Source organism: Nomia melanderi, chromosome 11 (genome assembly GCF_051020985.1).
Source record: "Nomia melanderi isolate GNS246 chromosome 11, iyNomMela1, whole genome shotgun sequence".
Lineage (NCBI taxonomy): Eukaryota > Metazoa > Arthropoda > Insecta > Hymenoptera > Halictidae > Nomia > Nomia melanderi.
In genome coordinates this window covers 2,562,817-2,584,538 of record NC_135009.1, presented here as the reverse complement: position 1 = coordinate 2,584,538, position 21,722 = coordinate 2,562,817, and the positions used below count along the sequence as shown (strand labels likewise).

The window sequence follows — 21,722 nt, the reverse complement described above, 5'->3', positions numbered from 1 at the left end:
ATTATTCTTCTCTGCATTGATACACATCCTCACCATTACAAGGATTGGGAAGTGGGGTTTCTATATCCGGTCGTTCTTTTTTAGTAAGTCCCGCTAACAAGCGTTTTATTTGCGCTATTGCCTTCCCGGGATTTAAACCCTTCAACAAAATTATAGCTTTAATACTTAGCCACAAATTAATAAGAATGTATTAGTTTTTGTTTCGTTTTTGTGCAATGTTTAATATATCATACCTTCGGGCATGTTTTTGTGCAGTTGAAGATCGTATGACAACGATATACCGAATAAAAATCTCGTAATTTACTAAGTCTTTCCTTCTGTTCCGTGTCACGTGAATCTATTATCCATCTATATGCCTGTATAGTACAAACAATATATTGTGTTGTAAAGACATGTTACATTTTGTAAATGAAAGTACATTTTAGTTTAAAACGTTGCAATTTTTATTTAATTTATAGAATACTAAATTCTTATATTGTGCAGATTATCCTACTAACTAAGGCAATATGTAGTTCTGTTCCAAATAAAATTAAAAAAAACTTCAAACAAAAAGTTTTCAGTGTTTTAATAAATGATTCATTAGTTAGTAACATTTTTTTTGCACATCGAAAATTTTTTAATGGAACCTTACCATTTTTTTTCATAAACTGATTTCTCAAGTCGTGCATTTTACAAGTGAATTGCAACATACCTGCAAAAGAGTTGCTGGTCCCAAGAACTTATCACCGAGCCACCAATAAGGCGGACAGGCAAAAGTACAACATCCGCAAAGTATACATTCATATAAGCCATTCAGTTTATCTCTGTCTCTGGGACTCTGTAGAATCTGTCGTAGGCCAGTAAAATTGTCTTCCCCTGGGCGCTTTAAAAACGGCTCAATATTTTGATATTGCTTCAAAAATAGTTCCATGTCCGTTATCAAATCTCTGATAACATACGCATGTGGTAAAGGATATATGACTATTGGTTTAGGTGATTCCTTCACTTTTCTAAGGGTAAAATAATATATTAAAACTTCGCGACTAAAGAAATATAGAATACTATCCATCGATCGGATATAGATAATGATATATAAATGAAATTCGTATAAATTGTCATTTTTAAGAAGTCAGAAATGCGTTTTCAGTAAAATGCAAGTTACGTGAGGCAAGCCAAAGTATTGACACCATTTATGTTCATTGAACAACTTCCGCAAATGCCCTCACGACATGATCTTCGATAGGATAATGTAGGATCATGTTGTGCCTTTATCAAAGCTAATACATCCAATACCATGGTTCCACATTTATTTAAATCAACTGCGAACTGTTGCATATAAGGCTTTACATTTGGTTTCTCTGGATTCCAACGATATACACGCACCGTCTGTAGCCTCGGCTTCTCTACTTCCTTTGGTGCGAAAACATTAATTAATAATATGTGAACATTGTACAATTGTCCAATAAAAAAGTAAACAGTTGTGAAAAATAAATTGTTACTGTCTCTACAAATTGTTCACAGCCTTGTTAAAGCAATGGTTAACAAACGACACTATTCAAACGCGAAATACCGGTATTTTTCGATTAACTCATTGTAATTTGAAGCGAAATAATGTTATGAAAATATACGAATGATATCGTAGTAGCGCACAAAAATACTGATAAGTAGATATAAGTATATCGATATTTTTGTGCAAATTAAATAGTTTGAGGAAGTAATTTATATCGATTTGATTATTAAAATATTATTAAGAGGACATTCTCGTCAGCACTTAAATTACAGCATAAAAGCAGTGATAGAATTGACGAAGGAATGAAAGAAAATGAAAATATTTTGAAAATATAAATTTTTTGGATGAGGAAGACTACAGTAAAACATTGTTGATCGCTAACTTCTGGAGGCGTTTTGCATTTTTTTATAAGGGCAAGTTCCGCAGCAACAAGACTCTCTTTTTCGCTGGGTGGTTTCTTGATGGCTTCTTCGGCCTTTTTTTCACTCGATAAAAATCTACAGTGATGACGATTGCTTTGATGTGGAACTCTTCGACAAAGAGACAAAAATATAGTATTTTTAAGTTGGTTCATGTAACTTGTAATGTTGAGATTGAACATGTTTGTAAAAGAAAGTACGTTACAAAGAAGACTTTCGTAAATATTCTGTCAGGTTACAAATGCATGTTTTGCCTTTTTAATCTGTTGATCATTTCATTGTCCGGTGTTTGTGTCATTCTTCGCTGATCGTGAAATGAAAACAAAATATCATCATTCGAGATAATTTCAATGTTATTCACATACAATTGAAATTGATTCAAAAATAAGAATATGTATAGTATGAAAAAAAACAACAGAGACATACAAATATTACATTATGCAAATTAATTTATAAAAATTACCATCTGAAATGTAATTACTTTATTGAGAACACTTGATTTCCTACTTTATATGTTTATTATTCGTTAAAGAAATTATAATACAGAATTACTGACATAAATGACAATGGACATTATGAAATTGAAAATGTATATTAATATTTTGTAGTAATAGTAATAACTATGGATATATGTCGTACAATCTCTTCTTATGAATAATTGTTTATTATCTATCGGTACATTTGCGTTATTTGCGCAATCAGTTGTTTTCGTGGCTTTTATTGCGTAAAGGACTTTATACACATTTTTTGTAATAAATCTAAGAATTATACTTATTTCTAAACTTGTTATAACTGTTATTTAAATATAAAATATATATGTTAACTAAAGTTTGTAGAAACTATTGAAAAAGTATTATTTTATATAAAAAGTTGCATTACCATTTTACATATCGGCGATTATTTAATAATTTTTTAAAATAAATAATTAACAGCTACGGATTTCTTAATTGATCTTTTAATAACAATAACAATTAAAACTATGAACCAGCGAGACGATAATAAGTAACTAATCCAACAATTTCTTTTAGAATTATCACTTAAAAAATGTATTAAACAGCTTTTTAATATAGCACAGATATTGCGAAATCTATTAACAGTTTTATATAGTTTTATATAATTTTAGTTAGTTTTATTTAGGTTTATTTAGGTTTATTTAGTTTTATTTAGTTTTATTTAGCTTTATACAGTTATATTGACTTTTATATATAGTTTTACATAATTTTATTTAGTTTTATTTAGTTTTATTTATACTCTGATTTATAAAAGAAGAGCCCTTGAAGGTACTTACTATAACGTTTTATGGTAAAGGTGTCGAACTGGGAGCTTGCGAGTTCTTTAGGATCTTTCTCCTCACATTATAGTAGAGTTACCTTCTCTATACTTACTTTCATCTGTTAGTATTGAACATGAACGCTGTTTCCGACTTATTAATGTGAGGAGAGTATGTTAGACACTTTTGGTCTACCTATTAATTCGTATAGAGGAGATTCTACTACAATTTCTTTTAAAACAAAAGTTAATTATTGCATATTTTAAATTAAATAATATGAAGAAAATGTACATCCGCTAAAAACGTGTACCCTCGTACTACATAATTTTTATATGCCTATTTTTATTTTTATGTTATATTTGTATATGTTAATATAAATTACTTTATTTATCAAAGACATGCTTGTAATTAAAGTTAACATATAATAATATGAATATCACTCTAAAGGAACACGAGATGTCTCTTAACTTATGAGACATTTTAGATTATTTTTACCGCATTATAAAATTCGTGTTTTATGTAAAAATATCGAGCAAAATATGACAATATGCAATTACGACAACCTCTTCAGCTGACATTGGCAATCATTAAACCTTACGTTGTTAAGTCTCCCTTTGTACTCCAGGTAAGGAAACCTAACCTGAATTTTATACATCTTAAAATTTAGTATGTATATAAAGTTATATTGGTACAAAATAATTTTTAGGAATATTAATTTTTTACATTTTATTTAATCATAAAATTATTATCTAAAACACTGTTCTAATTTACAGAAAATTCGAAATTTAATAATTGACAATAATTTTAAAATTGTCAGATCACGCAGGACAATAATTACACCAAAAGAGGCTGAATTGTTTTATGAAGAGCATAAGAAAAAATTCTTTTATAATCGACTTTTGACATTTATGTGTAGTGGTCCATCTGATATTCATATCTTAGCTGCTTATGATGCCATTGCCAAATGGAGAAAATTAATGGGTCCTACAAAAGTTTATCGTGCACAATATAGTGATCCTAATACAATTCGAGGAATGTTTGGTCTATCAGATACAAGAAATGCTACACATGGATCGGGTATAATACTTCTTATAAAAAGTTGTCCTTGATTCGTTTATATTTATAATACGAAGTTACTGTTTTAGATTCTGAACAATCTGCAAAAAAGGAAATAACAATATTTTTCAATGATTTTAGTTTTCAAAAATGGTATCAAAGTGAAGAAAGATATTATAATTTAGGTCAACTTCATTTTGATCCAATAGCTTTTGTACATACTATTGATACAAGTTTCATGCAAAAGCATGAAAAAGAAATTACAGATTGAAAATTGTCAATTTTGTAGTAAATCTTTATGATCACTAGAACATTATTATAGTTATTGTATTACAAGTTCAAATTTTATTTATATCCATTATTGCCTCTTTCATTGTCCAGTAATGTTCTTGTATTAAAATAAATGTTAATGGAAGAGGTAAAAAACTTTAAAATAAAAAAAGTGAATTATGTGTTTAGATTATAAGAATAGAAAAATTGTTATTTGTAAAATAATTCTTTATAGTAAAGAAGTTGTTAGATCATTATTAATCATTAATAGTATATTGTGAGTGTCCATGTATAAGATATTTCATACAACTGGAATAAGCTGTATTTTTCAAGCTGTTAGAAATAGGAAAAGAATATTCTAAGTCAAAATTAAGTGGTATTCAATGAAACTATAATTTGGAAACAATTTTATATATTTTTATGCATTGGTATATTTGGAAAATGCAATTACACCTAAAAGTTCAAAACAGATACATTGGAATCCTTTATAAAAAATATGGTTCTAATTGATTGATGCTTATATAAATGAAATATAGTATTGATGATTTTAATTAAGACTTTTACATCTAAAAGATGGTGAATTTGAGATTTATATTTGTGGTATTAAATTTGATGAGAATAAAAATACTACCCCAACACTAATACCAATTGCTATTATTCTTGTCGGAGGAAAAAGTTGATGAAAATATCTATTTTTACAATATATGCCGGTTCTGTGAAAATTGGCCTTATCGCCATGATTTCTGTTTCAATCAGTTCTCCCGTTATATCTACGAACTCTCATCCATTGTGATGCTTTTATACAATACGCCTCTCACGTTAGCTTCATCGGCCATAGGTTTAAATGTGCATAGGGGCAAGGGGATTCTTCCACTCACGATGCTCAGGCTTCTGTGTGTGCCAATAATGACCATGCGTTGAAAGTCGAGTGTCGTGAATGGAAGAGTTCCCTTGCGTCTGTGCATTTTTAAACCTAAGGCCGATAGAACTAATGTGAAAGGCATGTATATAGTAGAAGCTGCAGATAAGCAGCTGCATTAGGCCGATGCACACGTTAGTCGGACATGCACGTATAAGCACAGTTTAATGCAGTAGTACCAAAACGTTTTTGCGATTATCTCGGAATCTAAGAAACAGCGACGTTGTTATATATATATATATATATATATATATTTATAGAAAAAGGTTGCTTATAATTACGTTTTCGACAATATTTGCACCGAATGCAATTAGAAACATAAGTTTTCATTTTTGAAAAATGCAGTTTCATTTTTCCGAGGAATCAGTGCAAAAATACCATTTAACTTTCATTCATAACATTTTCTTCTATTTTCAATTGTTTAGGAGATAAGCCTGTTCTAGTTACGTAAAGCACCCTCTATATTATTAAATACATGGTTTAAAGGTCGCCTTTTGTTAATTATTTTTATAATTTTCTGCCTTCTATATATATAATAAAACATTATTCGACCGATTCTTATAATTTTCAAGCATAACAGTCATAAATTGTAAAAAGATTTTTATTATACGTGTGAAGGTACAACAAAAGTATTTGTTTAATGTAATAAATTTTATAATCAAATATTCGGTTAAAATTATATTTTCAAACAATGTAGATTGTTCACACATCTTTTTGTCTATGAAAAAATTTGGTTCATGGTTTCTCAGACGTAACTATGTACTTAACGAGCGCGATTGTTATGTATCGCCAATTGTAAGTGCGTTATACAGTATTTTTAAAAGTGAAGTGTTATTATTGAATTGTTGTCATTAATCAGTACTTATGGCATCACCAGCACCCAAATCGCCCGAACAATCTGAAAAAAATAGAAAATATGACAGACAATTGAGGTATAAAACTTATGGACATTTTTTTTGGGGGTTAGGAATTATTAAACCTTAATATACATTTTTGTTAAGTAACATTATTGTATGGTTTAATAGTAACTAATATACCTACACATGTTCAATCATTTTATATATTTTATAATAAGTTCTATTACATACAGTTTTTATTTTCTTAATAACAAAGTATCTAATGTCTATATACACAGATTATGGGGCGATCATGGACAAGCAGCATTAGAAAGTTCCCATGTTTGTCTCATAAATGCTACAGGACTTGGTACAGAAATTTTGAAATCCTTAGTCCTTCCAGGTATTGGAGCATTTACAATTGTTGATGGTAAAAAGATTACTAATGAAGACATTGGTGCAAAGTACGTATATTAGTATATCATTTATAATAATTGTTTAATACATGAAAGTAATTTCTTGGAACTAAATTTAATTATTAAATCAATTTGAATAGCTTTTTCCTAGAAGCAGATAGTGTTGGAAAATCAAGGGCACAAATAGCAATGCAAATGCTTTTAGAATTAAATTCAGACGTTAGAGGTGATTATATAGATGAAGAACCTGAACAAATTTTATATAATAGTCCAGATTTTTTCAACAATTTTACCGTTGTTGTAGCTACATCGCTTAATGAAAAGTAAGAGTACAACTATAAATATTATCCAGGAATTTATTTAATCTAAGTGAAATGTGTAAAGAAGAAAATTTGTTTTTAGGTCTTTAATTCTGTTATCACAAAGACTTTGGGAGCTAAATATACCATTGTTAGTAAGCAGAAGCATAGGATTTATCGCATATATAAGAATTCAAGTAAAAGACCATACGATTATAGAAACGCATCCAGATAATGAAACACCAGATTTACGTTTGGATAAACCTTTTGAAACATTAAAAAAACATCTAGATTCAGTAAATCTTGATGAAATGACTTTCAAAGACCACTCTCATGTACCATACTTAGTTATATTGTATAAATTCTTAGAAAAATGGATTCAAGAAAAAGGAGAATTACCCAAAACATATAAGGAAAAACAACAATTAAAAGAAATGATAAAAAGAGGAATAAGAAGGGATGAAAATGATACAAAAAATACTGAAGAAAATTTTGAAGAAGCTATTAAAGCTGTGAATACATGTATAGGACATACGAAAATTCCTGATAATGTGAAGAATGTTTTGAATGATGAACAATGTGTTAACTTAACAGCAAAGGTAGAAAGAAAAGAATTATGACAAAGTGATGGGACCATGTGTAGTATGATAAATTTGTAAAAAATCATACAGGTGTAGAACATATGTGATAGTATCATTATTTATCCTTGATGATAGCATTCTTTTCAAACAATATATTGCATACAATATCAAAACCTGATGACATCTGTTTTGATTCTGTGTGAGTACTTCAAAGAATAAAAATAATATTTATCTATACACTCAAATTTTAATAAAGTATATTTTGTTATTGCTTGGGTATTTCCTGATCAGTTGCTAATATAGATACTAGTATGAAATATACATGTGTGCATATATATATAGATTTTTTTTAATTAAATGAGGAGAGCAGAGAAACTAGTCATCTAGAATAAAAGTAGCTTTCTTTAGGAGAAGGGAGGGCTGTTACAGAGACAGACGGATTTTCTTAATTCTTTTTTAATGGGAGGTTCTATTAATTTTTTTTATATTCAGATAGTTGTTAAATTCAATAATATTTACTTGGAAAGCTTTTTTTACTGTCCATAATTTAAAAGTTGCAATGACAAATATTTTTCTCTTTGGGTAAAATACATGAACATGATTTGTTAAACAATTTGATTGAACAGTTAGTTGTTTTCTTAGTATTAATGAGACTCGATCAAACAAATTTTAGATATTGAATCGATTGATAATTCGTAATAACTATGGATTTATAACAATAAGTCCATGTTATACTTGGTCTCATCACTGCTTATAACTATTACAATATTGTAGAATTATATTTTTATTTAATACATTTTCAGAGCAGTTCATTTTGGATTATTGCAAAAGCTGTAAGGGACTTCTGTGAGAATGAAGGAGATGGTTTATTGCCTTTAAAAGGTACCTTACCAGATATGACAGCAGATACTGAAAAATATATAATGCTTCAACAAATGTAAGATTTTTTTCTATGGATGTTGTTTCTTAAAATATTGTTATTAACTGTTAAATTTATATTTACATCTTCTAGTTACTATAAACAAGCAGTGGCTGACGCAGAAGCTGTGTGGCGTCGTACGTTGCAATTATTACGACAACTAGGAAAACCATCTGATTATATTTCCGAAAGAGATGTAAAATTATTTTGTAGACATGCTTCTGATATACATCTTGAAAGAGGAACGTGTATTGCCGATGAATATGACTCTAAAATATTCGATGCAAGTAATATAGGTAATGTTTTATAAATATTATAATGTTTGTAAATTTGTATGATTGTAAAAGCTACATAGAACTTTTTTTTAGTACAAAGTTTAGAAGATCCAGAAAGTATGATGATTTACTATGTTGTTCTTAGAGGAATTGAAAAATTTCAAACAGAGTATAATTCATATCCTGGAGAATTTGATGATCAAGTGGAGCCTGATATTGTTAAACTCAAAGTAATTTTTATCAATTAATATTTGCAATATTTTAAAATATAAAAAATAATTTATAATTTGAATTATTATAATTTAATTCTTTTCTAGGCATGTATAACAAAATTACTGATTGAATGGGGATGTGGACCGTTAGCAAAAGATGATTATATACATGAGTTTTGTCGATTTGGTGGATCAGAATTACATTCTGTATCAGCATTTTTAGGTGGTCTTGTAGCCCAAGAAGTGATCAAATTTGTTACAAATCAATATAAACCAGTTCATAACACTTTTATATACGATGCAGTTACGTCGAATTCGGGAACATTTTTTTTTTAATTCCGAAGCTTTTAACTGATAACATACTTTGTATTTAATAAAAAATATATAATTTGTAGTATACAGAACTGGGTATATTTTTAAATTAATTTTTTATGTCGACCTTTTTTATTTTAAAGTAAATTGAATTACTTTTGATTAAAAAATGATTTTATTTATATGTTTGTCAAAGGTATTAAAACACAAGTTGAACGAGTATAATATCAACACTTTAATGTAGCAATTAACTGATACACAAGTGATTTCATTCTTATTTATAATAAACAACTATTACTTACAATAAATACGTATAAGGTGGAAAGCAAATTAATATTTTATAATACCTTATGGTCAACCTTTTACGCAAATAATATTTACCGGTGTTCCATTCTCAATACAACTTAATAAAATGAGTTGTGCTTTGATTTTTGTATTGCTTTACTTTGTACGTCAACAATCTTACATTACTTTATATAATGCTGTTTTATTAATATAGAATTAATTGTATCCTGAGTATATTAATTAACCGTTAACTATGATTAACAATACTACAATATAAAACTTTGACACTTTCGCACAAACCACTTCAGTATCATGAATATATTTAATATCCTATAAACTTATTAGTTTTTAACATAACTATCCCTTGTCCATTTACCTTTTATTTTTTAATTTACATTTTACATTTTATATTGATCTTTTGTAGGTTTGTTTAACGATAGTCACATTTAAAATTCAAAGAATTACAAGTTCAGAAGTAGTTATGCGAAAGCTTACAAAATTGTTTTAATAATTATAACAAACGCAATATCAGTAATACATACTTTGTACTTCATAACACACATTGCACCAATAAATATATAAATACATGTAGAAGTTATAATAAATTATTCTTATACAGCATAGAAAGAGAATTAATAGGGTAAATCATCAAGAGGTGGAAAAACATTGAAATGTTTTCAAATAATTAATGATGAAATTTGACTTGTGTAATAAGATTATATACACTTTTGACACAGTTAAATAGTATAAATTTCGCAAATTACTAAAAATTACAGTCTATTACAGACCAATAACTGATTGACACAAAGCGAAAGACAACACATTATAAATAGAGGAACGTTTAATATTTATAGATTTAAGTCTATGAGATAAACACCGGTAGAGGATAATAACAAGTTTTACAGTATAAATATTAAGAATTTCATCTATTAACTTTCTTATTTCTTCATATCTGAGTCGTATAATTTATTAATCCCTCTTTTTTGCTACAAAAAGTATCATTAGCTTTTATATTTTACGATTTTAGTCAATATTTCTACAAAAGTAAATAAGAGCAACTTGAAGTTACTGGCATAATTATTTTTAAATATTTATTAATACCTGCGTATTTGTTGGTAAAATCTGTTCGTTTTGTTGCTGTTATTGACTTTTGTTTTATTTAATGCATATTTTTTTTAAAATATTAAAATTTTTAATTTCAGTAAATAAATTTATTTCACAATTACGTATTTTTCAGAGAAATAAGATGTGTATATTCATTTTTTTAACTATACGACTCTATGAACCACTACTGAAATAGTAGATATGGAAAGATTTTGGTAAGTAGATGCAGAAAACCTGTTAAGACATAGGTCAGTTATAAGATCAGAATTATTCAGAAGAAGAGAGATTTTTATGGTAAATCCTTGGTACAACAAATATTAGTAATTTGTGATACTATTATTATACTAGAGAAGAATCTCTAATTAGAAATATTAGAATCTTAGGCGAAAAATAATAATGGAATATAGATAAATCTCAATGTGTAACAAGTTTTTGCTAAAATTCTTATTGCAGGAATTTCTTGTTATTAATAAATTTTTTGTCAGTAGTTAAATTGTGAAGTTATTAGAAGTGAAAGTTATTACATAATCCATCAAACTCTTAAGTTTTATATTTTAATTTAACAAGAAATTTTAGGAGAGATACGAGTAGCAAACAACAGTATTTTATTGTTATCAATGCCTTTGTCAATAATCCAATAATGTAGAAGTTCATATAAGTATGACTTTATCATAAAATAATATATTGCAATTACATTATACTACAATTCATTATTTAGTGTGACGTTTTAATTGATTTACTTATGAATATTTTAGTGTCACGCAGCAGCATAAATAACCTTTTGTCTTAAAAAATGAAGGAAATTTAATTTTTAATAGAAATTGTATAATTTTTTTATTGATTCTTTCCCCTTCATCATCTCCTTCTTTTATTAAAGCACATAAGATTTTATTTTAAAGTTACTTATGATATTGAGAATGAATTTATTCTTTAACACAACTAATATGTCGTGCATATTATTTCTTAATTTATTTCTACATTTGTCTTTGTGTTTCATTTTTGTCAGATACTATACTTTTTCAACTATTTCACAGTAATTTTCTGGCAAGTAATGTTTGAAATAATAATATAAATTTCTAAAACTTTATCTTTTGTGGCTGAATGTTAATATTTTCAACATATGCATGTACAAAGTTTATTAGAATTTAAATATAGTAGAATCTTATTTTTAATAGTTATATATTTTTAAATAATTTATGACAATATTTGTAAATACAAATCAACAAAATTATGTTTGCAATAAAGTTTGGAAGGAAGTATTACTTTCTGATGTAAAATCTGTTCAATTATAATATTAAGCTTATTAAAAAGATTCACTGTTGGATTTTTATGTACATTTACAGTATTTTTTGTAGATTTTTATGCATTGTAAGTAGAATTTTAACCAATAAGTGTTCAAACGTATATTACAAAATAGCGAATTTGGCCAGCAAACAGATTCTATGGTAAAATGAATCTTAGACATTGCATTTTGTACAAATATTAAATGGAGAAATGTGCAACAAAGATGACTAAAAATTTTTCTTGTATTATTGGACCAAGTATTATATTTGTTTACACAATGAACTAAAAAAATTTTGGTTAATGGTTTTTAATCTTGATGATTAACCACATAGCAATAAATGAACAATCTAGTTGATTTCATTAAAATCAGATCCATATTTAGCATATTTAAAAACATGTGTATTATAACAATAGATATTACATTAATATTAATTAATAAATAATTTAATTCTTTAACACTGATTTCTTTTCTTAAACAAAACTGACAGAACTTTCCAATTAACTTAATATGATAATAATTACGTTCATTATAAAATATCTAAGTACATTTAAGTACACTGTACATTTATATTTGTTACATTTTTATACTCATGTAGATAATATATAAATATTTGATGTTATTAACATTAAAAAGCTGCATATGTGTAAGTTTTTAATGAAATCTGAAAAAACCAAAATTACTGTATATAATGTTATTTATACATAAAAAAATTAGAACTTTTATCAGATATTACTTAAATAAAGGATTGTATGCAAATATTTATTGATTTTGATTTTTTACTATATTCTGTGACTCTACAATTCAATATTTTATTATTATATAAAATTTTAACTTTACTAACAAAATAAAATGGAGACAATATCAAATATAAAATGTATATTTAAAGTTTTGAAGAAATTAGTAAGTTAAAAACAAATTTTAAGAATTTATAATACTTTTGGACTATATACTATCTAATAATATACTACGACTATTTTTTATAAATTCAGTTTGCTTTATAATCTTTATTTATAATCTCTCAACATTAATTAATTGAAACTTAATTAATTATTTGTCAAATTTAGATCTAATTCGTTTTACAGAAGTGTTTCATAAAGAAGTTAATGTATATCATTACATATGTGGACACTTATAACATTACAATTGTTATAGAATATTATTGACTCTTTAAAGTTATGTTAATATAGTGCTGACATTCATATTTGTTGCTTATTTCTTCTTAACAGAGAATACAGTAAATATACAATGACTTGACTAGTGCAGCATTTGAAATATTAATACAAATATTATTTTAGTAAAATTTGCCATCTCCTCTGTTCTTATATTGTATGAACCAGAAGTAAAAGGTATTATTTTATTGAATAGCTGGAAGAAAACTAAAATTTATTTCAAAATTTTACATATGTACTACTTATTAATTTTAATAAAGATATTTAATTTTTATAATGACTATATAAATTAAATAATAATAATTAAATAATAACTACATAATTTTTATCCTTCAAGATTCGTGAACATAAGATGAACAGGTACACATTTTAAGAATATAAATAGATGAATGTTTAGTTACATTCATAAATTTTACATATACAATGTTAATTTTTCTGTAAATTAATACCAATTATACAGTAGTATTTAAATAGCAAATTATTTGAATGGCTATATCAGAAATTAGAACAAAGTTTTAAAGTGTGAATAAAACCATGATCATATTGTACAAAAAAGAAATTATGGTAGAGAATGAAGGGGGAAGATTCGAAAGAATGGCAAGTTAATTAAAAATCGTACTTATGCTTCTATTATAATTACAATAACTTGTTACGCATATTTATTTAGCTGCTGCGTGTCTTTCTTTGCATAACAGAGGTGCAATTTTATCACACTTACACCGTTATAATAAGTAGTAAAATTATAATGCTACATAAATGTATATGTATGTAAAATGGATTGAAATAACCAATATTATCTAATTAAATAACAGATGGCGGAACAGCTTTTGTGTTCTGTTTATTTTTTCATTCTTTTTTTGTTTACTTTTGTTTTCTCACATCTTGTCCCTCCCATTTTACATACGCATACGTGTACCTAGATACATATGTATATAATAATCCATTGTTGTACCATAGCACAATCGTACACGACACGCGCATACGCATTCGCAAAAATAAATCTCTAAAATAGTTCGTGCGTGTGAATGTTATTCTTTCATTTTTCTTTTTGTTGTATTTTTATCTTTTACTTCATTTTTATAATTTTCTTCCTTGACATAAAGCCTCTTGTCGCTTAGAAGCTTAGAAGCTTCTGAAAATATCAATCAGTTCTCAGTCATTCAGATTGGCAGAAACTTCGATATTTTTTCTTCTTTTACATAAAAATTGATGAATTATTCTCACTTCACTGAAATTAAGACAATCAAAAAGAGAATATAGCAAAGGTTATCGGAGTGTATTGACATTAGAAAATATCATTCTAATTTTGCAACTTTAATGATTTCATATAAATTAAATATAAATTGTAAATGACATGTGATACTTTTCATATAAATCATTGAGTCTTCTTTTCATACTACATGAAAAAAGAACGAATTATGTATTATGTTCAAAAAATTATGCATAGTGCAAAATTAAGTGTACTATGTACAGTTTAATACTGTTCTGTTTGTTGAATGGATTCGATATTTATTTTTTGTGTAATATTGCATGTGTATATAATATGAAAGTGGTCTAGGTTTTTTGTTTTAAATAAAAATGTACATTTATACGTAAAATTTTAATGTATAATAATTACAAACTCTGAGAAGAATAGGGATAATAATATAAAAAATGGAAGTTATAAGGATAGTTTTACTTCATAATATTTAATTTAGAATTTTAAGAATAGTTTGATACACATTTAAATGAGAAATGTAAATAAATTATTTAAGGACACAAGCTACCAGGTAGTCTTTTTTCTTAAGTTTGTATTTTGTAGGATTATAACAATTTCAAAATTGTTGTCTATAATTCTATATGTAGAACTGATATACTCATTTTTCAATATTTGATTTCAAAGTGCTGCTGTAAAAATGTAATTTTAAAATGTAACAAATGTTATGAATTATGTAGAAATTTAATTTTTATTCCTTATCTTTTTACTATTGTTATTAGGTTATTACAGATATTTGTAGTTATGTTTATAAAAAACTACCACCATTCAACAAACAGAACTTTTGCACCTTACTTAGGTCTGGACATATATATTAGATTATAACACACTTAAGTTTATATTCATAAATATAATTTCACAAAAATTTTTTATAATCATTTACATTAGTTTACATCCTTAAAAATTACGAAAGTATTACAAATATAAAATAAATTTACTTATTGTAATAATAATTATTTGTAAGTAATTTATACTATAATGTTTTTACAGTAGAAATCCACATATTTGTATATGAGGAGCAATATAATTGGAATTAAATGATTTTCTTCATTATTTATAACTTTCAACTCAAGTAATTAAAATTCATGTTTAAATAATTAGACTTGATTTGTATATATTAATTTGTTCGATTTTGTGATAAGTAAAAATGTGTACACATACACAGGTTTTTTTTATTAATAAGTGTGTGAAACACATTTAGATATTTATGACTAAGAACCAATGTTACACCCATGTACAATGGAGACTCTTATAAGTGTAATTAGCTTTGGCAAATTAAATGTTAATTAATCTACCAAATTTTTTCCATAAATGGAGTTCTACTGTATTTTAAGGATGCTTATATAAATAATGTAATTTTTTTAATTAAATTGTTTATCTACTTTTCCAGTGACCTTTGCTATTCAAATCAGTACTAATTGTTTCAGTTTGTTGTTAACATCGTAAGATACCACATGAAAGAAATTTTTTATATAACCGAATCATTGAAAAATTCAGGACAGTGTGATACAAGAAATTAAAAATTTTCTATCAGGATCGCAAAGAGTAATCTGCATATTATTATGTAATGTTAAATGTTCTTCTGCAAATAGCTGTCATATTTAGCATTATTTTCCCTATTTCGTAGACACGTGTAACAGACTGTTATAATTATCTAGGTGCAAATCTATTTACTTTATCAGTTGCCTACATGTTTAAAAATAGAATGTTTATACAGGGCTGCTCTATCTTTATTTGAATTTCTCTAGATATATTTATAGAAGGATGAAGAATAAAATTGTATGCATACTTTCATAAAAGAAGTATTAACTTTTTGATTACTTTCTGCCCAATGCCTAATTTTGAAAATTTTATGCTTACAGTCACGATTTCTAGATAATATCTATTTGGTAAAATAAAGGAAAAATACATTCAACTTCATTAAAAAAATACTTAGTTTAAAAAGTTTTAACGAATTAAAAAAAGACTTTCATTTCTTTCATTACTTAAAAAAAGAGATCAAATTCTAAAGTAGTAAAGGGCTGTACTAATTTCCAAATATAAACAAATATAAATTATGAATAGAAGGTATGGAGCACTTTAACTTAAAAACGTTATGTAACTGGTACCCATTGTTAAATTGGAAATATATTGAAGTCAACGTTTTTCAATCACAATTATTCAATGACAATCTAAAAATATTATTTCTTGAGAAATAGGCAGTTAAATGTGTCAGTATTGAAATATGTAGAATATTACACTTTCCTTTCTCTGCAGTGACTAAAGAGAATATATATCTAGAAAACGGAAAATTTCAAATTATTATCTTACAATTAGAAGTTCTAAATATCTATATAATCTCTGTAACTGCATTATTTGATTGATTTTATAGAATTACAAGTCAGTGTCTAAGTATGTAATTTATTTCAGTTATTTAAGATGACTAATGAATATGTCTTACATTTAGTGGGTGTGCAAATTTATTGTTTAAACATTAAAGTTTACTATCAGATTAATAGAATCTTATGTATCATTTTCACAGTGCTTGTACATAAAGCTCATATTCAAAGCTTCAAGTAGCAATGGAAGAGGAATATGTACTGGTTTACAAGATTGAAAGCATTACTTATTATCACAGGTACAGATGAAGTGATTTGCTAAATTAAATTATTACATAATACTAAAACATTTTTTCTAATTTTGATACCAGTCACAATGGCTTTCCTTTGGATATACTAATTATGTTTATCTAACAATTTAATGAAATGCATGATGTATGAATTTAATATGCTATGGTTTGATGCATTTCCAATAAAGTGTAATAAAAAAAAAAATAAAAAAATAGTATTATATAATTTATTTTGTTATATCCTTAAAAATGTTCATATATTATGCAATACAATTTTATAGTATTGGTCAAATTAAAAATTAGTGTACCAAACAAATCTATATTTGAAAAAGTATATTTTAATATAAGAGGAATAGTAAAAAATATTGTATTTCAAATAATTAATTACTATAGTAGATCTAACAGTGCAATTAAAAAAATTTTGTAACATATTTAATAATATACTTTAATTCACAGTTTTGCATTATATTGATCCAAATTTTCATTTTAATAATTTTTTACATAAAGTTCAGAATGTGTCTATTTTTAGATTCGTACCAATAATATAATACAAGTAGAAATTTTGAAATAAAGTAACTGTACTTCAGAATATCCTTCACATTGGATTGTGTATATTCTTAAAGAAAAATGATATACGTAAAAATTTGAAACTGAAGGAATCATTGTATACATCACACACAGACAACTGTAAATCCATTGCACGTGACTATAAAATAGGAGACATATGCTGTATACAATAGCTGATAAAAATCAAATATCGTGTTTAATACTCAATTGAATTTTAAATTGAATATGGCGGGAATTTTTACTAAAGACAACTGCTAAAAAATGTATTGAAATATTTTATCGTTATTTATCAGCATAATCAAAAACAATTAGAAAAATCGTACATTTCTGTGACAAACCATGGTGCTTGTATGTACGTAAGTAAAACTATTAAATTTGTTAAAGTTGAATTTCAAACTTGACAAACAGTGCAAGAATACAGAATATTTTATGTACATATAACAATTAATATTTCGTTAATTATTACATGTAACCGAACAAAGATGAGGATCACTGTTATAGACATTAAATTTATCAACAGTGTTGTGATTTTCAACGTTGGATGAAGCAGATTCTCGGTTCTATCTATGGACTAAGATATTTTTTCAAATCACAGAGTGTGGATAGCTCTGCAGGTCCTTCGTCGTACGCAGCACACGAAGATTAATACGTCCAAAAACGTAATAAGCCTTTTTGTTTAAAACTGATCCGTTTATGAGACGGAGCAACTGGACTAGTCTTATAGACTAGCTTGCGGTATGCGCAAGCGCCATGGGCCCAGTGGCCCTGGACCTTTCCGGGAACCGGTCCAATTTAAAAATATCACCTTTCCTTATTATCTATGATTTTAAACAACATTTACGTTCATGAAGAAAATGTACGTTGTTTATTTCTTAGTTTTTGCGAACTAAAATAATTATTACATGGAAAATAAATGAAAATAAGCAAATTGTTTAAAAATGTTATGAAAAATTAGTATTAAAATGAATTAAATAGTTCAACAAAAACGTTCTGCATGTTCCTTATGATCGTAATGTTTTTTTTATATGGGGTACTATCGGATCGGTTCCCGATTCACGTATATAGATGATACAGTAATACTTGCGGATCGGCCCAAGGCTTCACTGAGCTTGTGCACTCGGATCGCACTGCAACAGTCGCACAATAGACGGGTCATTTTTTGCACCCTCTATAAATTCATCAAGTGATAATATTCCATCTTTATTCTTGTCCATTTGTAGAAATATTTTATCGGTTCTTTTTTCAGGTGTAGATTCATCTTCCGGCATTTTCATCACGGAACCTACCATTTTGTAGATTGCCTGAAATGAGTAAATACGCAATGAAAGATTGTTAATTGAAGTCGTAATATAAGATTTTTAAAATATTTCTTTTAATATAATTTTAAAAAATATATACATTAACTAATTTTTTAAGAAACTTTTTGTTTTCAATTATAAAAGAATTCGCTTAATTCAGTTGTGTCATTATTAAAACAAATAAAAATATTAGATATTTTATACGTACAGTTACAATTTCCATCATTTCTTGTCGCGAAATATAGCCGTTTCCATCAAGATCATACATGCTGAAGGCCCATTTCAATTTCTGTTCTAATTTACCATGAGATGTTACGCTCAGAGCGCACAAAAATTCTCGAAAGTCAATTGTTCCATCGCCGTTTGCGTCGAATGTTCTGAATACATGTTCTGCAAACTATACATTACATAATATGAAAAATGTGTTCAATAAATTTTAATGCTAATTTATTTTCAATATAAATCAAGAGAATGAAAAACTAATCTTTCTAATGTCGGATTAAACCAAAAATTTGTTCATTTGGTGTCATTAGAAATATTCGCTGTATAAAAGAATGGTAAAGATAACTTTATGATAATATTCTTCATAAGCACGGTATTTTGCATTTCCGTCTTTGTTTTCACACTTTCGCTTACGTGGGATACGTAGTGCATATGTAGTACTATAATATGAGAACAGAGTACGAAAAGTAATAAATACTGCTGCAACTGTTAAAATAGGATAAAGGAAGTAATAGATGTAGACTAGAAGAATTAGTGGTGGGAAAAGTTTTAATTTCTGTGAGATTATGTTTGACTGTTATATGTACCATCGCGTGTAGTGTTATTTTATGAAATTGAAAAAGTAGTATTTTACTTAATAAAATTATGTTATCCCTTTGCGGACTACGGCTGCATATATACGTCCTGCGTAAACCATCAATCTGGCTGATGAACTCATATATGGGTTCAGCGAAAACAACTGGTAAAACCGAAAGAAGTGTAGATGTGCCCAAAATTTGGCATTTTGGAGTGTTATGAACGATAATAGCGTGTAGGCAGAAATATGCGCTGACAATTTCAAACGACTATTATGACAGCGTCTCGGCCCCACGGTATGGTTGGCTTCGAACCGTCTCGTCTGTAAAGGGTTAACCTTGTTTTCTAGGTGCACCGAATTGCCAAATATTGTACCGTAGTACGTTCTCTCTTTCATGTTCCATACGGAAAACATTTTTTGCGTCCAACTTCCCATATGACTCTTCGAGTCAGCGTCTGGCAGGAAACGGCCTAGATAACCTTGCTTAACCCTTAACACTTAGGCAACCGCCTAAAAAGGACTATAACTATAACCTTCCTCTTTAACTCTAATTGAACTCATTCATCTGATTTGGTTAAAAACTTTGTTATATGAAAGCAAGAAAGGTATTTGATGAATTGTAAATAACCTTAGTTCAAGATTTACTAAATAACAAAAGAAGGAATAAACAAGATAAAAGGCAATGCGTTACTAAGTGAAAAGTGGGAGATCTCCTTATTCAGTTGGCTAAGTGTTAATATAATATAAAAACCCAAGCTGTGGTTTGGATTTACTAAAGCTAGACAACTTGGAATGTGACCTTACGTGACCCCAATACTCCAAACAGGCATCCCTACATATTTTTGAGGATATAGAAATCTGTTGGTTTCTATTCTCGTTAGTTCAAAATCGTATAGTCACTCGCAAGGTCACATTGTGTCACATTTCAAACACCGTGAGCCTACTGTTGCGAATTCTAAAAACGACCAATTGCTAAATACTATAAAGGGTTACCTACGACTCACTCCCATTGAATGACGATTACTAATTATATAGTGTGTTCAACAATGATTTGTTGCTAACTGGTTTGTTCGTTGACTGATTGTTAATTAAGCGATTATGTTTTAACTGATTCAAAAGTTAAAACCGAAGTCACGATGGGCATTCGACTGTCTCCACTATTTCATTTGAACTCCTTCAGATCTGATTTTTGTACAATATTATGTGTACTAATCCGACAACAAAAAATTGTTATTCAATACACAACCAGTAATGACATCTATTTTGAATAAAATATGATAGTATACTAGTTTCCTGATAAAAATAGGCTTAAAGCAAGGGTGTGTACATGGTTGCCAGTTATAATTTTGATACTTTATCATATATTGAAAGTGGTAAAACAGTGTACATTATAAAGTGCATCAAGTCTGAAGAGATTAAAATATCCATTTTTTCGGAGCAGAGGTAAACTCTATTAAGAGTATGCGGATCATTGAAAGTCACAAGAAATTTTAAAAAGGTGAAAGTAGCAGCTAGTAGCAATGTGAAAGTATTTACTCAACGTTTTGGACTTGAATCAGGTCAAACCAAGTACCTGAGACATATACACACTTGAGCGACTTGATAGTGTAGGGTAGTTCGATTATCAAGGATAGTCCAACAAATTCGTGTTAGATCAGCAAAAATTGGCTCAGGTGACTAGATGAGTTTTTCCGATATATTCGATGTTCCATTTGTACATAAAGTTATTTTAATTCATAATTTCTATATAATAATATCTTGAGATTTTCATAACATAAAAAGTTTTATATACCATGCTCTATAATGTAACGTGAGATTGTTTCGATATCTCAGATGTTTATTTTGTTATAAACATTCAGAAGCGAATTTATTTGGGTAAAAACTGGTTTTTGAATTTCAAATGCTTGCCATTTCCAAAATAATTAAAATTTCAGAAAATCTGTACCACACATTTTGGATGATATATTTGTATTTGTGAATTTACAAAAACTTTTGTCTTCGGATGTTTCAGTTGTTTGTAATCGAATCCACCAGCAACGGATGTTTTACGAAAAGGGGTTTCGAAGGTAGCGAATAACT

At 27.4% G+C, this 21,722-nt stretch overlaps 4 protein-coding genes across 7 annotated transcripts in view; 2 read left to right on the top strand and 2 right to left on the bottom strand.

The window, feature by feature from the left end:
* Position 1: 1 nt before the first annotated feature.
* On the bottom strand, positions 2-3,320 carry LOC116435168 (succinate dehydrogenase [ubiquinone] iron-sulfur subunit, mitochondrial). The gene is made up of 5 exons (XM_076372094.1): positions 3,197-3,320; positions 1,142-1,389; positions 692-989; positions 234-356; positions 2-139 (listed from the first exon to the last, which is right to left on the bottom strand). The coding sequence occupies exons 2-5, from the start codon at positions 1,312-1,314 to the stop codon at positions 2-4; spliced, it is 732 nt and encodes a 243-aa protein (XP_076228209.1). The 5' UTR covers positions 1,315-1,389; positions 3,197-3,320.
* On the top strand, positions 3,177-4,694 carry LOC116435203 (nucleoside diphosphate kinase 6). The gene is made up of 3 exons (XM_031994527.2): positions 3,177-3,803; positions 3,952-4,255; positions 4,324-4,694. Exons 1-3 carry the CDS (start codon positions 3,726-3,728, stop codon positions 4,503-4,505), a joined length of 564 nt encoding a protein of 187 aa, XP_031850387.2. The 5' UTR covers positions 3,177-3,725; the 3' UTR covers positions 4,506-4,694.
* Positions 4,695-5,538: 844 nt separating this feature from the next.
* Positions 5,539-9,603, top strand: APP-BP1 (Nedd8-activating enzyme E1 regulatory subunit APP-BP1). 3 transcript variants are annotated; one of them, XM_031994524.2, is made up of 9 exons: positions 5,711-6,218; positions 6,301-6,355; positions 6,559-6,723; positions 6,816-6,998; positions 7,078-7,573; positions 8,359-8,492; positions 8,568-8,770; positions 8,843-8,979; positions 9,067-9,603. In XM_031994524.2, the coding sequence occupies exons 4-9, from the start codon at positions 6,865-6,867 to the stop codon at positions 9,295-9,297; spliced, it is 1,335 nt and encodes a 444-aa protein (XP_031850384.1). In that variant the 5' UTR covers positions 5,711-6,218; positions 6,301-6,355; positions 6,559-6,723; positions 6,816-6,864; the 3' UTR covers positions 9,298-9,603. The 3 variants fall into 3 exon arrangements, with proteins under 3 accessions (XP_031850386.1, XP_031850384.1, XP_031850383.1); XM_031994526.2 differs by lacking the exons at positions 5,711-6,218; positions 6,301-6,355 and adding an exon at positions 5,539-5,689; XM_031994523.2 differs by having other exon boundaries at positions 5,714-6,355.
* Nca (neurocalcin homolog) overlaps positions 9,485-21,722 on the bottom strand; it is a 484,597-nt gene continuing 472,359 nt past the window's right edge. For both annotated transcript variants that reach the window (XM_031994624.2, XM_031994625.2), the window contains exons 4-5: positions 19,053-19,241; positions 9,485-18,847 (exon numbers count right to left, since the gene is read on the bottom strand). In XM_031994624.2, the coding sequence (XP_031850484.1) occupies positions 18,647-18,847; positions 19,053-19,241 (390 nt within the window). In that variant the 3' untranslated portion in view covers positions 9,485-18,646. The remainder of the gene's footprint in view (positions 18,848-19,052; positions 19,242-21,722) is intronic.

Excerpts from the sequence above, each read along its gene's own strand:
- LOC116435203 (XM_031994527.2), top strand. The coding sequence starts at position 3,726 with ATGCAATTACGACAACCTCTTCAGCTGACATTGGCAATCATTAAACCT. Across the intron at positions 3,804-3,951 it reads AGTCTCCCTTTGTACTCCAG|AAAATTCGAAATTTAATAAT; the intron begins GTAAGGAAACCT and ends TCTAATTTACAG. Across the intron at positions 4,256-4,323 it reads AAATGCTACACATGGATCGG|ATTCTGAACAATCTGCAAAA; the intron begins GTATAATACTTC and ends TTACTGTTTTAG.
- LOC116435168 (XM_076372094.1), bottom strand. The coding sequence starts at position 1,314 with ATGCAACAGTTCGCAGTTGATTTAAATAAATGTGGAACCATGGTATTG. Across the intron at positions 990-1,141 it reads AATACTTTGGCTTGCCTCAC|AAAAGTGAAGGAATCACCTA; the intron begins GTAACTTGCATT and ends TTTTACCCTTAG. Across the intron at positions 357-691 it reads GACCAGCAACTCTTTTGCAG|GCATATAGATGGATAATAGA; the intron begins GTATGTTGCAAT and ends TGTACTATACAG.
- APP-BP1 (XM_031994523.2), top strand. The coding sequence starts at position 6,288 with ATGGCATCACCAGCACCCAAATCGCCCGAACAATCTGAAAAAAATAGA. Across the intron at positions 6,356-6,558 it reads AAATATGACAGACAATTGAG|ATTATGGGGCGATCATGGAC; the intron begins GTATAAAACTTA and ends CTATATACACAG. Across the intron at positions 6,724-6,815 it reads AATGAAGACATTGGTGCAAA|CTTTTTCCTAGAAGCAGATA; the intron begins GTACGTATATTA and ends CAATTTGAATAG.